General features: G+C 40.7%; 2 protein-coding genes across 2 annotated transcripts; both read right to left on the bottom strand.

Moving 5' to 3' along the window:
• Positions 1–425: 425 nt before the first annotated feature.
• On the bottom strand, positions 426–7,776 carry dlat (dihydrolipoamide S-acetyltransferase (E2 component of pyruvate dehydrogenase complex)). Its single transcript, XM_034607145.1, has 14 exons — positions 7,343–7,776; positions 5,436–5,537; positions 5,220–5,344; positions 4,953–5,109; positions 4,388–4,514; positions 4,000–4,181; positions 3,731–3,866; positions 3,535–3,602; positions 2,995–3,114; positions 2,667–2,774; positions 2,459–2,577; positions 1,994–2,156; positions 1,733–1,869; positions 426–1,645 (listed from the first exon to the last, which is right to left on the bottom strand). The coding sequence occupies exons 1-14, from the start codon at positions 7,595–7,597 to the stop codon at positions 1,516–1,518; spliced, it is 1,929 nt and encodes a 642-aa protein (XP_034463036.1). The 5' UTR covers positions 7,598–7,776; the 3' UTR covers positions 426–1,515.
• A 1,157-nt stretch (positions 7,777–8,933) lies between these two features.
• On the bottom strand, positions 8,934–14,756 carry LOC117774603 (dixin-A-like). Its single transcript, XM_034607147.1, has 16 exons — positions 14,583–14,756; positions 14,367–14,470; positions 13,878–13,961; positions 13,541–13,594; positions 13,328–13,378; positions 13,139–13,243; positions 12,990–13,043; positions 12,788–12,859; positions 12,495–12,566; positions 12,304–12,369; positions 11,960–12,109; positions 11,629–11,692; positions 11,441–11,537; positions 11,144–11,252; positions 10,410–10,489; positions 8,934–10,323 (listed from the first exon to the last, which is right to left on the bottom strand). Exons 2-16 carry the CDS (start codon positions 14,442–14,444, stop codon positions 10,314–10,316), a joined length of 1,146 nt encoding a protein of 381 aa, XP_034463038.1. The 5' UTR covers positions 14,445–14,470; positions 14,583–14,756; the 3' UTR covers positions 8,934–10,313.
• Positions 14,757–15,385: the final 629 nt, after the last annotated feature.

The raw sequence follows: 15,385 nt of genomic DNA, 5'->3' as shown, positions 1-15,385 counted from the left end.
GTTATTTACCGAACCAAAGTCTGTTTAAATGAACACACACACACACACACACACACACACACACACAATGAAGAGTCAAGTCATGTTGAACCAAAACCTGGTTCATAAACAGAATATACCACGTGACCTTTTCAAGTTTTTGAATTTGACCTTTTATTGTGTTGCCTCAATGACATCAGTATCCTCCTGTTACTGATACAATCTGGTTTCCTTCTCCACCTAAATTCATATTTCTCTTTCCCTTATTTCATTTAAACACAGGTTACCATGGTGATTTTATAAATTACTAATGTGGGAAAAGACAAAAAATCACATAAATTTGCAGATCAAATCCAAAACTGTGAAAAAAAGATGCACAAGAAGGCTGACTGCACCTTTTTGGTTTGCAGCACTTATAATACAAGTCAGTCAGTAGTTTCTTGGACTTTTTAGATCCCACTTTTTTTTTTTACAAATTCCCATAAACCTTTAACATTTTTGTGATCACATTAGAAATACTGTTTCTATCCAGGTCTGCTTTAATTAGTGCTCTTATAATAAGTCTTGTTTTAAAAACTGAAGAGCCTCTGGCACAAGGTTTACTTCTCCCACTTTATTCAAAGAACAAATAATACCCAGCACCAGCTTTGTGCGTTTAAGCTGTAAAGTACACAATATTGTGTTTTACTCTGAGATGAGGACATAAAACATCCCCACTGAAGAGAGAATTGGCAAAACCATTGAGTTTCTCTTTTAAGATCGTTTGTTTTCATTCAGGTCTGTACAGATATTAACTACATGGTGAGGCCTCATCAGAAGCTCACCACCATATACATATATACATACAGAGCTGTTTTCTTCCCACAGTGAGGGATATACACACACTGTAGCATCAACTCACAAAAAGCCTACTAAAACATTTCATGTGTGTGTGAGTGTGACTACTGAACAGGGACAGGTTTGTGTGTGTGTGTGTGTGTATACATCTGGACTATAACAAACTTACATTTAGCTCTGTTTTCCTGCTTCCAGACAAAAACCACAATCATTTACTCAAATAACTGGAACCCAGAGATTAATGCTCCTCCTGTCCTCTTTATCACATCCACACAAAATAAAGATAAATGTGTGTAGAAACACACACACACACAAACAAGTTTTGGGATAACTGTGGTCGCTGGTTGTTCATGTAACACTTCCCTTTAAAAAATATTATAGATGTTTTAGTGACATGTGGCCAGTCTCGATATTCGAGGATAAATTAAACCTAATTCTGGTCTCTCATGAAATGCGGCCTCAATAAATAGAATGAGTGAGACAGCGAGAGGAGAGAAAGACAGAGAGGAGAGACAGTGAGACAGCGGGACAGACAGGTAAGTGGAGTGAGCTCTGCCTCTTCCTCTTCAGGGTAACTGGGAGTGACCTGGTGGCAGGCTGGCCAATCACAGGAGGATCGCAGGAGGTTCAGACAAATCAAATCACTTCAGCGAGAGGCCTCAGCCTGCGGCTGCAGTTTTGAATGACAGAACAGTCCGATCACAACAGCATGGTGACAGGTCTCTCCAGGAACTTGCGGAACTCTGCGAGCCACTGTGCGCCGACTGCGCCGTCCACCACCCGGTGGTCACAGCTCAGTGTCACTGACATCATGCTGGCTACGTCGAACCTGCGAAACCCAAACACACAGCGTCAGATTAGAGTTCTTAAATGCAGTATGTCCGGTTTGTTGTAGCACTGTTGTCAAGACACTGACCCTTTCTCGTTATCAGCAGGCATCAGTCGTTTCTCTGAGCCTCCCACAGCGAGGATACAGGACTGAGGAGGGTTGATTATCGCTGAGAAGTTCTTGACGCCGAACATCCCCAAATTAGAGATTGTGAACGTGCCTCCCTGGTGTGAAAAACACAGTCAAGAGGAACGTTTCAGTTTGCTGGTGTACACCTGGTAGATGAACACAATAACAATGACACAATCAAAACCCCTGAAACCCTACATACACCCTCTTGTGCTGTACCTGGAACTCGTGTGGCTGCAGTTTGCCTTCTCTCGCTTTGGCAGCAAGGGCAGAAACATCAGAGCAGATGGAGGCCAGTCCTTTGGTGTGGGCATTAAACACGATGGGTGTGATCAGACCATTGGCTGTGCTCACTGCTACATTTATGTCCACCACATGGTTCCTGGGGAAAATAAAATAAACCGGTATAAGTTGTGGAATAAGTTTGGTCAATGTGACTTTACCACTTAACAGAGAGGAGTTGAAAAATGTATTTAGAGTGCCCCCTAGTGGTATAATAGTGCAGCTAGACTTATGGGGACCGATATCTAATACCCTTCTTCAAATGACTGGGTGCTGCCACGAATATCTGAAGATTTCACATGATAAGTTGATCTACAAACCTAGAGAACATGTTTCCTGTTTACTGGAGCCAAACAACATGTACCCTTGTTAAGATATGATTGTTTATATAAATGTACTTACTGGCGAATGACTGTGTCCATCCAGGAGGAGTTACACTCAGGAACCTTGAGGCAGGCCAGAGCGCTGGCTTTGATGATGAAGTCATTCACACTAAGTTTGATATTCTGGGCCTGTACTTCCTGCACAGACATAGAGAAAATAATTAGTAAAAAAAATTGTTCAGGAAAAGAAAAGTTTCCTAGTATATTATACTGTAGTATAAACTCACAACATTGAGCTCTTTCCGGAGCTCGATCACTTGGTCCATGTTGACGTCTACAGACAGATAATAGTGTGGGATGGTTTGCTTGGACTGCATCAACCTCTGAGCAATGACCTGCAGGACAGACAAATATATGAACTTCAGCTTTGACCCCAAATTTATTGTAGAGAGAGATGAGGAGGGTTACTTCAGCGCCTGGCTTCGGGGGAAAAACATGGAAGCACAGTTCAGAGATAACGAGTAATGCTGTAGAAACCCTCCACATTCATTACGCTTGACTGCTGTCAGAGGAGTTTGAGCAGGACAGGAAGCTATGACGCGTGTTTGCTCTTACCTTTCGGATGTTGCTGATGGGGACGTCTGTGAAGGTTCCAGCTGGGGAAATAGGAGCAGCAGCAGGAGCAGCAGCAGGAGCAGGAGCAGCAGCGGCTGGACTAGGAGCAGCAGCTTCAACCTGCAAACGGAAATGATTCAATTTGCATCGAAACGCATCACAACAAAACAAAGAGTGCAACACAGAGGTTGTGAGACCCTAATGATGTATTTCAGGAGTGTGAAGGATTTAAAGATCAAAACCTTTTAACTTTGTGTAACACGTTTAAGTCATTAAAAACAGATGAATGAAATTAAACTTGTGACAATTGTTTTTCACTATTTCACACGATTCAAGGTTTTTACATTTGATCCACTATTAAAAGAAATTCGATAGTAGAACAGAAGAGAAAACAGTGAAAAACTTTTAAAGCATTTTAGACACTATAGTGAAAGAGAACATTTAACATTTTATGTTTTGAGAAAATCACTAGGTATGTACATTTTCTTTCTTCCATAAGATTTAATAGAATAAATTGAACCAAGTAGGATCTTCACTTACAGGTGCAGGCTTTGGTGGAACAAAACTCTCAATGTCTTTCCTGGTGACACGTCCATCAGGACCAGAACCTGAACGGAAAACACCTCAATGTAAGAAACATATTTACAGTACATTATATTGACACTGCTTTTTTAAAATAACTTTGTATTTAGTATTTAACCAAACACATCTTTGTCATCTGTATCTCGTCACCTACCGCCGACCTGTGCCAGGTCAATTCCTTTCTCAGAGGCAAGTTTCCTGGCGAGCGGGCTGGCGAACACACGCCCCTTCCTGGAGGCTGCTGGGGCAGCGACTGCAGGAGTGGGTGCTGCAGTTGCTGGAGCTGCCGCCTACAAAATAAAACGAAATGCTCAAAAATCAGGTAGTAATCTTAAAACTGAATAGAGACCATATTCACAAAGTTTCTGGTGAGTATTCAGGTACAAAGATCACTTATGAAAGTAAAAGCTTTTTGTTTCTCACGGGCGCTGGAGCTGGGGGGGGTGCGGAAACCTCTGCCACTCCAGTTTCTACGTAATCCTTGAAGGCAGCGATGTCGCTTTCTTTCTCTACAATGATGCAGAGCGGCATTCCCAGGGGGACGTCCCGAGTTCCCTCTTTCACCATTATTTTGGCCAAATATCCCTCCTCCTGCACCTCAAAGCCTGAACACAGACACGTGAGAAGAACCATGTTGAGCTTAAGCTGTAATGATTCAATTCAGGATAGATTAAATTTTCAGTTTAGTCACAGGCAGGTGACACTAAAAGGACCCATGGCACGTTAAAATAAAAACAAGAATTTACTAAAAAGGGGTAACACTCTGTAGAGCACAGAGCAAGTATTTCAGGACTGTGATGATTGAGTTTACCGATGGTCGCCTTGTCAGTCTCGATCTCAGCCAGCAGATCTCCTTCACTCAGCTTCTCTCCGACCTTCTTCTCCCAGCGCTGCACTGTTCCCATCGTCATGGTGGGAGAGAGGGCGGGGAGTGTGATCTGTAACACACACGTCAGACACACACATTTAATCAAGGAAGATAGACATCATCGCAGTAGCTTCCGGACTGACCACTTTGTACAGGAAACTAGTTACACACACTTGTGGTTGGAGGATATCTAAGATCTTGAGAACTCAAGGTGTCTAAATCCTGATACTGTGATATTCCTGATTCGGGGACTTGAGCAGCATCTGAGAAACTAAAGCTATTAAATCAAATTACCGCCCAGATATAATAATGACCTAATTTTTTTTTTTACTGTCTGCAATAATAACTAAGTGGACATCTGCATGTATGATGATACTTGTGCTCTCAGGTAGAAGTGGTAAATACAGCAGAAAACTGATAAACGATGATCCTGTTTCTACAGAACGAGCTAACGATCCGAGTGAACAACCCTGATAATACTTCAGCTACACTATGGCTGTAAACAGACCTTCATGTGTGTGGGATACGAGCTGCCGGGGGCTGCAGGAGGAGCAGCAGCAGCAGGAGGAGGGGGAGGAGGAGCAGAGGCAGCTGGGGAAGGAGCGGCACCGGCTACTTTAAGTGAGTCCAACGTTACGTCCTTAAAGGCTGCGATGAGGTCAGGGCTGCGGGGGAAATACACACAAATTTACCCAAAACACAATCCCATCTAGACTAGAGAAGCAGAAAAGGTTTGACAAATTGTATTTGAAGTCGTCCTCTGACAGAAACTTACTTCTCAACCGTGATGCAGATTACTGAACCAACAACAACATCTCTGGTCCCCTCAGCAACCAGGATCTTTGCCAGATAGCACTCCTCCAGCATCTCAAAGCCCACAGTGGCCTTGTCAGTCTCAACCTGCACAGATATTAACATTACAACATTTTTAAGTGATTAATTCTTAAAATAATAATCTGGTAACACACACAAACATGTGGCTTCTCCTTACCTCAGCTATGAGTTCGCCCTCGCTGATTTTTTCTCCCTCCTTCTTCTCCCAGCGAGCGATCGTTCCCGTCTGCATGGTGGGCGACAGCGCAGGAAGCTCCACCTGTGGAACAAGACACATTTGAAGAGTTGAAGAATGAAGGAGACATGAGGAAAGTGCCATATTTAAACTGATAAATCAAAGCCATTTGGCCTTTAGGGCAGAGCAAACACGACCGATCATCAGGTGTAGTATCTGCAGTTGCTAAGTCATCATCACCTCATTCCCTTGCTCAATAAGTGACCCACGCACAGCTGTATTACACACGTCTGTGATGTTTGAAGGTCGCTTTCAAGGTTATGTAACATGTAGCAGACATACACAGTGCTAGCAGTGGAGGGACAGACGTGGACAAAGAGTGAATCTCAAACAGATCTACATCCGACCGGAGGAGGGGGAGAGATAACAGCTGTGACAGTGAACCCTCTAGTGTCCCCGAAGTTAAAAGAGGGTGCTTGCTGAATGCAACAGCTTTTACATCTTTTTGTGGAATGCTTTTGAATTTAGAAAACAATAAATAAATGCGTGCTTTCTATATATAAAAAGGTGTTATTGCGCGTCAGCTCCTCCGTTTTTTAACAGGTTTACATCAAATTCCGAATTTTAATATGTATGCTGCCACATTTATGCAAGTGAGTACAATTTAACTTGAGTATAACCATATTTATACTTATAGTATGCAGTATAGACATGAGACACAGCATCATATATCTCATTTACAACAGTGGAAAATGACTTCATATATTTACTATAGTATTTCCATTTTATGCTATATTTCCTCTCCACTGCATTTCAGAGGGAAATGTTGTACAATACTTCCTACTTCACTACAATTATTGTACAGCTTTATTTACTAGTTGGGTTCAAGATGAAGATTTGACACTGAATGAATGACAAAATAATAAAACATGCTTTTAAAATAGAACATATTCTTTAAGATGAACGCAGAGGTTTCCATCCTTTTTAGCTCCCGATGTCTATGAGACAAATTGTAATTTGTGAATATGGGCTTTACACATAAAACTTGATTGATTCCAAACATCAGACCTTTCAGGTGTCTGTGTTGAGTTGATGATGAAAATGATTTTTCCCTCACATGGTTTAATTTTCAATATCTCACCAAAGCTTTAAGTTTAAAGAAAAAGTCCAAACACTAAAAACTGATTAATTAGTTTACTCTTCTTTCCCGTCCCTGTACATATAAACTGTTTATAGATAAAAGTAGCTCCAGCAGCTAAAACAGCAACAAGCTGCTCACACACTGATGCTCCAGTATTTATGATCTAATTATGTCACGTGTAATGAGATCTATCTAAACCCGTTCTTTCATTAGATTTAACAAATAATAATTTTTCTGTGTTTATGCAGGACTTTTCCATTTCCGCATTGATTCTTATACTTTAGAGAAGGATCATAATATTTCCTCACTCATTGAGATGACGTTTAAGAAAGTATAACTATGAAATATGCCTGATTTACATTCCTGGGACCCCCCCCCACACTCATTTGGATACAGGAGCTGAGTCTCCTGGCACATCTCCATTACCCAGAGGTCACTGGATCCAGTGGTTTGAACAACTGAACGCCTTTAATTCACAGAAATGTGATTTCACTGTCACTTTAGCTCAAACGTTAAGAGTCTGACACCTGATGACACCAACTTAAATCTGTGACTTCCGGCTGAGAAAATCACTGACAGTTTAAAACCTCTGTCAACACCTTGACTTGATCCTGGTTCTAACGTTTAGAAGCAGAGACACCAGCTGCTCTGCTCGCACCGGGGCTACCTCATGCTAGCTGGGGGAGGTCATGCTAGCTGTAACCGCCGGTGCTGTAGTGACAGCCGGAGCCCGGTGAGGGGACGTTACCTTCTGGTGGGGCGGGAGGCAGTAGAACCTCTTGGCCTGACAGGAGCCTGACAGCGGGGGACACCGCAGCAGCGTCGCTCTGTGGCCGAGGCCGGAGCTCAGGGAGGCGGCTCGGTACGCTGCTCCACGGTGGAGCCGCCGCAGACCTCCGGTTCCGTGCACGGAGCGGGAGCCGAGCGCAGCAGGCCCGGTCGGGAGGGCACGGGGACATGGCAGCCCGGAGGACGGCCTGAGCCGCAGGATGAGACGGAGCATTGTGCAGCGGGTGGAACACTTGATAGAGCCGATGACCTGTGTGTTATCCTCACATCAGAGAGAAGCTGGAAGCCGGAGTCTCTGAGGAGGTGCTGATCCTTCTCCTCACTTTCTAATGACCTCCTCCTGTCCAAAACACTGCGCTTTACGGCACTGCTCCCTCTGCTGCCGGCTGTCGCACCGAGCTGTCGTAAACTGTGGTTTTTCAAACGTATTCACCAAATAACCGCCGCCCTGAATAAAACTGAACAAATCAAAGGTAGTGAAATGAAAACAGGTGATTATACAAAGACCGTTTTTTAAAATAATGAAAGTCAACAGGGGAAAGGTAATATTTTATAGCAATTATCTTAGTGACCACACGATGGCAGTACAACATGAGTTGTCCTCAAGCACATGTAAAAAACATCAACTCAACACATTTCAATCTGTGCAGCAGCTCCTTCTAAAAGATGCATATTACCTTTGAAATACATTTTAAATAAATCTTAATATAAAATATAAATATATAAAATACAAGGTTCACATGACCACATGATGTAATAAGAATCAATGATTTTAAAACAGGTAGCAGTCTAACAGAAGAACCATGTTAATGAGATTTATTTCTAAGATAAAAAATAATATTACTTCAACCGTTAATTAAGCAGATCACTGTTTATTGAGCATGGAGCTGATTAATCATGTTTGATACAACTGAGGACGTAGATCAGCATATAGTATTAATGTAGGGCTGCTCCAAATTATTATACCTATTATTAGGGATTATTTATGTCACTTAATGGTTTGAACAATAAAACATCAGAAAATATTGAAAAACATCCGTCACAACATCCTTGAGTCCTACGTTACCTCCTCTAATGCCTTATTTTGTCCAACTAACTAACCAACTAGTTAAAATCCCCCCAAAAATACATTCACAGTAATGTGAGACTAAGTAAAGCAACAAATTCTCCCATTTTAAGCCCTGAATCAGTGACGGATTTCTGCATTAACAATTATTTAAACAATTATTTGTTTTAGGAAGTTGTAAAAGTAGTTGCAGATGAATTTTCAGTCGATGGACCAATTGATTGTTCGAGGAACCACTGAAGCTCTAAACATAAACTGCTGTAAATCTGTTAACCACTTTTGAAACTCAGCTGGTATTTAAAAATACAGTTCAGCATGAGTTTGTAACGACTGAGATTCTGGCACATCAGTGACATTTAAGACATTAGCACCCATCCATATCAAACGTAGAAATACTTTCCTAACATGGTTGAGTTTTTCGCCCGTGGTGAGTGGGTTCAGAGAAAGGTCTTCAAACCACCGTAAAAACTGGACCAAGGACATGTCATCTTTAAAAAAAACTCATGTTTTATTACAAAATATGTCTTTCTAACATTGAAACAAGTATTTTAAACAGACAGTAATCCATATTCTGTAAAGTAAACAAACAAATGCTAAATAACCATCTCATCAGCAAATTGTACATTTTACAGTACAGGCAGTTATGGCATTCGAATGGGTTAAGTTTGAAAGAAGACAGGTGCATATTTCAGCTGGCTTGTGAGTGAAGGCAAACAAATTGCTCCCCAACGGGAAGAAAGAGACAGATCGAAAGAAAATGCGAGTTAAACAGTCCACACACACCTACACACACACTCCCACACACACCATAAATACTTGGAAGGTCCATGTTTCTGGACCAAAGTCCCCTTTAAACCAAACATCCACTGCATCTTTGTAACAAGAGCATTCATATCACAAGAATCTCTCTCATATTCTTAAAATATATAAGGAAACAGTGAAAACATTTTTACACAAATGTACAAAACAAGTAAAAAACAAGTAACAGTGCAGTTCATCTGCATTTCCAATAAACGTCAACATTCCAGCATCATTTCTATTCACTGACAGCAGTTCAGTAGGAGCCTGTTCTGTTCATAAGTCTGCTGCTGTCCCACAGAAATATATTCAAGTTTTTTTTAACATGACCATCATCCTATTTTTTAACCACTTTGTGTAATTAATTAATAATAAACGTAATACTCAGTAATGTAGCTGCTGGTATGTGGTCAATGTGTTTTCAGCTGTTGTATCTATTGAAGCATTGTGGAGCACAAGAACAAAATGAATTGTTCACACAGTTTGTCCTTTTTCTCTCCTTGTCACATTTGTGTTACAATAGTAAGTTGTTTTCTTTCTAACTCAGTATTTCTCTATTTCTTACTAGGCTAAATAATTTCACATTCACAATGAAGACTGAAGTGTAACTGGGCTAAAGAACATTCAATAATACATATCTGATGTTTCTTTAACGACAACCTTGCTTCACAATGAATCAAAATGTGACACTGAACACTGAAACACTTTGAAAGGTGAAACAACAACACTACTGTGGTTTTAGAAAGTTTGTTCTGCATGATGTTTCTTCTTTGAGTCCAGTCTTGATGTTGCAGATGCAGCCTGGCAATAAGATGGAAATAGCTTTCCTTTGTTAGGCACTGAGTTTTACGATATTGTAGAGATCTCCCACATTCTCTAGAGCAGGTCGGGCTCAGAATGGTTAACCTAAATCTCATACTGACAAGTCTTACAGTATTTCGCTAAAAGGTCAAATCTAAATAAACAACATTGTCCACTTGTGCCTCTTTTCTGAAGTGTTGCTGATGTGCCTCTGGGATCACAGTAACCAGGTGCAAAGACAGAGTCAATTCCCCTCAGCTCGAACCTACAATGGCCTGAGACAGAAAAGATGATGCGTTGTTTAAAACTGAGAATCAGGAAAATAAAGAGAATGACACTTATTTGATAAAGTTGTTGTTACCTGTCGTCACCACGGTCCTCTTCTACCCACGCCACGATTTTACCTTCCCAGCCTGGAACGACTGCTGCATCCAGGAACACCTGCACACAGAAACAAGATGTTAAGGTACAACCACTCTGCTCTATTAAATATATTTACATTCCATATGTGTATTCGACTGTATTTTTGCACAGGACAATGACTGTGAATCATTTTGAGTGTAGCACAAAACAGGTAGAGTTTCTGTCAGATTAAATTTAAGACCTGTTTAAGAATTTATAGCCTTTCACACCTATGAAATGTAAATACATTAATATCCCAATTTTGTCAGTACTGCCGGGCTAATAACAGCATATAATAACTCCACAAAAAGCAATTAAAGAGTAATTCCTGCATACACAATCTATTGCCTTATCAGTCTCACTTGTAGTTATTGGAGCTATAATGTTTCCCAACAGCCTGCATTAATATACATGAAACGTTATAACTAATGTTTTGTGAACAGCAAGAAAAGATATATCCAAGACATTTGTAAATGAGACATAAGCCTTTTAAATACCTTGTAAACCCTATTAGAAGGAACTGAACTCAGTGCTGTTCATGACTATTTAACACCTGCAGATTTCTGACTAAAACTCAGATAATTAAGTGTTTAAAGTATATATAACTATTGCCCCCGAAACAAAACATAATTTTAATTTGGACTAGTGTGTTTCCTATTACTGTCCTATTATATTTGTATTGTCTTTTCTTACCTCCTCCTTCACTGTGCCAAACTCTGGGTCCAGGGCCTTGAAGTGATACCTGTAGTTTCCCTCTTGATCCACAGCTGCTTTAACGTCCTTCAGAGTTACTTCACCCAACCTGTACGATGATTACAAAGTTGATGACTCATCTTGACATCTCGTGACATTTTATATTTTTTTGTGTTTCACCAAATACCTTAAAAATATCTATTAGAATTATCCCGTTTTTAAGGCAAATTTAGCTTAAAAAAACTGCAACTTTTTGAATATTTAAGAAAAAAAACACCCCAACAAACACACACCAACCTTTTCTGAATATTGATCATGGAAGGCGTTGGGGATTTTCCAGTGAAATAAAGGATTTTAGTCGAGGAAGAGGAGCCACTGTGGGACTGACCAACCTCTGTAATAAACATTAGAAACATTTGTAAAAGCATAAATATTCCCTGTGTGCATGCGTGAGGAGTAGGTGGGTGGGTGGTGGAACGACTTACTTGTGCCGGACCAGGGGTCAGAGTCTGTGTGTTGACCTTTGCGCCTTGGAGACTTCCCTCTTCCCTGCAGTATTTGGACAAAATCATCTCATGGTCTTACATCTATGCATTTTGTCATAGGTAACCCTAACTAAGAAGATTTTTAAATAAATATTGCAGGACACTCTTTCATTGGTGCTCACTCTCTGATCAAATCTGGGTATTAGCTCATTGTTCAAAAAGTCAGTAGTTATCAAATCAGTCTCTGTGATGGCCTCAACCATGACGGCGCAGTACTGACAGTTGGACAGAAGCAGACTCAGGTGTGTTTATGCTTGTAAAACATTTGTACCCTGTGTGTGTGGACCACATGCAGTCTGTCGATGAGTGACACTATGCCCTGCTCCAGGGTGTCCAGTGTATGGTGCTGCGGGTCGTGGTCCCTGAAGTTGTTCCTCAAACTCCGGAGTGAGTCTCTGAGCAGCTGAACCTCATCTGCCTGCTGTCAGAGCACAAACAAAACAACCCTGTTAAACACATGTTGTTAGTGCTTCATGTGGTCAAATTATACTGTGTAGCCTTAATGTTGTAAGACAATATAATGCATTGTGGCTGTGTTATGCTATTTTAACACCTGAACATGTAGAAATGTAAACATATACGCAGAACAGTGACATCCACAGAAACAATACTTACGCCTGACACAGAGGGAGCTGGATTTCCAGAGTAAGAACATCCATTGTTCTCTGTGCCGGAGGGAATCTTAAACAAGCAACAAGAAAAAAGTATCAGCTATGTAATGTATATCTGAATGTATGGCCGTGTGGTGCAGGCTGAAAACAAAACCTTGACTTAAAAAAAAAAGTAAAGGCCGAGCACTTCTGTACCTGTTGCAGATCTCTTCCCATTAGCTCCTGCAGCAAGTTGTTTTTATGCTCCAACTCTCTTTGCAACTCATTCTGTCAAAGAGACACGGTGAAATTTGAAAGAAATAGATTTACAGTTATAATCTCCTGTATCTCCTATTTAAGCATACATTTACTGATAATTTTTTATAATTAATTGATATTAAAACATTGTAAATCAATGATTAATGTTTGGTCTGATATTTTGACACCCTGCATTAAAGTGGACAGAACATTTTGTGCCCACTCTAACTAAAATCCTGAGACTGACAGACCTGTTGTTTCTGGCTTTCTTCGAGCATGTGTTTGAGTTGCTGCAGTAGTCTGTCCTTCTGTCCAATCTCTTTCTGCACCAAAGAGAACAGGAAAATATCATTATTGAGTGAAGTTACATTAAACACATGCTGTGTAACATAATGCATATGATTAGACTAAGTTACAACAGCCCACTAACAGAGAGGGATTGAAGTTCCTCACCTTGCATTCGCCCCACAGTCTGTTATTTTCCTCCATCTTCCACTGTAGCTCTGCCTACAACACATTTCAATACAAGAGGATAATTTACAAAACATCCAATTTGTAACACAGTTTCACTTTTAAAAAACCCGATATTATATATTTTATACATTCTGGTTGTTGAGCTCATCCTTTGTCATGCTGGCTCGCAGAAGCTCCTGCTTCATCTGCAGGATTGACGCCTCCTGAGTGCACAGCCTCTGCTGCTGGGCGCCCTGAACATTAACAAACCAACAGAACGTCAGCAACCAGCCAGAAAGGTTTCTACCAAGCAGTTATAATTGTATTCTTTGTCTTACTTTGACTCCCTGGAGGTTTCTCATCTCTTGCTTACAGTACAGCAGTTCCCTCTGAAGCAAACAGCAAACAACACAGTCTGAATTAAATATTAATCACAGTGTAGATTGCAGAAGTTTATTCTCCCAGTAATAAGAGACTTTTACTAATAACAAAAGAGATAATGTTTTTTTATGAAGTTTGAAAAGAGATAAATGATAAGTGTATTTTTTTACCTTTAACTCCTGTGCTTCCTCCATACTCTGATCCAAGCGACTTCGAATGACTACCTGGAAAGAGAGCGGAATAAGAGGATACGTGTAAAAACCACAATGGCCTGAGAAAGAAGAGAAACTGATACCCGTGTCACCTCCTGACACACACGCGCGCACACACACACACACACACAGTATAGAAAAAGAAATGTGATCTGATCTGAACACAAAGAGCTTGTGTAACCAAGCAGAGAAGAGAGTGACACAGTAAAGAGAGAGAGCCGGCATGCACAAAAAGTAAAATCAAGACTAAATGTAGGGGTTAAAACAGAAAAATGAAAGGAGAGAATTTCTGTACCAGCTGCTGTTCAGAGTTGCACTGGTCCAAAGTCAAAGACACGTCCTTCTCATCCTCAGACAGAGAACCATGAAGCAGTAGAGCCTGAATAACACAAACATGTGAGACCAGGTTTTACTTTTGAAGTGAAGTTGCCGTGTTCAGAAAAGCTCTGACCAGTTGAGGCAGCAGCTGATAGGTTGTTTGATGCATGTAGACTGGGCGTGTGCATGATGAACTGTCTGTCACAAATGGAACACTGGTCTCTACTGGGTTGTTTCACCCATGTAGTTTTCAGTTTTTGTATAACCTTGATGCCACATTAGCACCATTCAGACTTCTGAGATCCCAATTCTCTTATGTTGGGGGAAAATATAGAAAGCACACCCTGGAATCTATCTTTAACATGGAGGTCAACTAAAAGCTCCTCTGCATGAAAACAAAGAAAACACTCTGTATTTATACATAAAACGTTTCCAGAATTAAATTAGAACCACAGTTATCATTTACCTGCAGGGCCGACACCATTTTTCTTGTCTCCTGTACGTCATTCTCCAAAGTTTCATTGAGAGAATCTTCCCACGCCATCTCCACTACAGCATGAGATGACTCCGCTGAATGCACACAGATGTACACACATAACCCATTATTACACATGTCCCACTATGTGTTTTGGGGTTTGCTAATGAAATGCTGTGTTGGCTTGTGGTGCGAGACAGAACTCACCGCTGCTCTGCTGTTGTTGGCGGTCATCTTCCGATCTGTCTGGGTGGCTGCTGGGTGGAGCTTTTGGACACGACACTGGACTGACAGAGCTAAGACTCGAGAAGAACAAGACACTGATTTATTCCAGAGAGGCACAGGGGTGTATGCATGTGTGAGCAAAGCCTTCTATAACATAGAGGCCTTGCTGGCATGTGATCAAACAGTAACCACCGTAAGGGATGCCATGAGAAAGAAAGCCCAACGATCAGTTGGCCAATAAACCCAGCCGATATGAGCCTTTCACAGACATATCAGTGACAGTGTTTATGTTTCTGGATATATACCAACATGAAAAGTTTAATTTTACTGAATAAACAATGCAGAAAATATTTTACATTAAAAACATCTCAACTCAAGTTTTACATATTTGATTGTATTTGTTTTCTTTTATTTATAATTATTTATAATAAAGTGTATGCTTAAACTTTTAAATCATCAAGCCTTAATTGCATTTCTTTGTCATAAAGGTTTGAAAACATCATCTTAAGAATCATTGCCAATACATATTAGCCAATGTATCGGTACTCAGAATGTTTCACTCCATTATATTATAATGGCATCAACCCACAATAATTCATATTGATCGCACTCTTGTGAGAAGTAAAGCAAACGTGCCTGCAGTGAGGTCGTGTGACAGGAATTTTTGATACATTCTAGGTCATTTCACAAAAATCTGAAATCTAAGAGCAGAAATCTAAGCGCACGGAAGCAGCCAAAGTGTGAGGAGGTGAACTCAAACTGAAGCACTGGAAATCTGAATGTGA

This window comes from Hippoglossus hippoglossus, chromosome 14 (genome assembly GCF_009819705.1).
Source record: "Hippoglossus hippoglossus isolate fHipHip1 chromosome 14, fHipHip1.pri, whole genome shotgun sequence".
Lineage (NCBI taxonomy): Eukaryota > Metazoa > Chordata > Actinopteri > Pleuronectiformes > Pleuronectidae > Hippoglossus > Hippoglossus hippoglossus.
Note: the sequence above shows the minus strand (reverse complement) of the source record. Positions and strands in the feature narration are given on the sequence as shown.

Excerpts from the sequence above, each read along its gene's own strand:
- LOC117774603 (XM_034607147.1), bottom strand. The coding sequence starts at position 14,444 with ATGGCGTGGGAAGATTCTCTCAATGAAACTTTGGAGAATGACGTACAG. Across the intron at positions 12,567-12,787 it reads AAGAAAGCCAGAAACAACAG|AATGAGTTGCAAAGAGAGTT; the intron begins GTCTGTCAGTCT and ends TCTCTTTGACAG. Across the intron at positions 12,370-12,494 it reads TGGGAAGAGATCTGCAACAG|ATTCCCTCCGGCACAGAGAA; the intron begins GTACAGAAGTGC and ends TGCTTGTTTAAG.
- dlat (XM_034607145.1), bottom strand. The coding sequence starts at position 7,597 with ATGCTCCGTCTCATCCTGCGGCTCAGGCCGTCCTCCGGGCTGCCATGT. Across the intron at positions 4,515-4,952 it reads CGTATCCCACACACATGAAG|ATCACACTCCCCGCCCTCTC; the intron begins GTCTGTTTACAG and ends TGTGTGTTACAG. Across the intron at positions 4,182-4,387 it reads GACTGACAAGGCGACCATCG|GCTTTGAGGTGCAGGAGGAG; the intron begins GTAAACTCAATC and ends GTCTGTGTTCAG.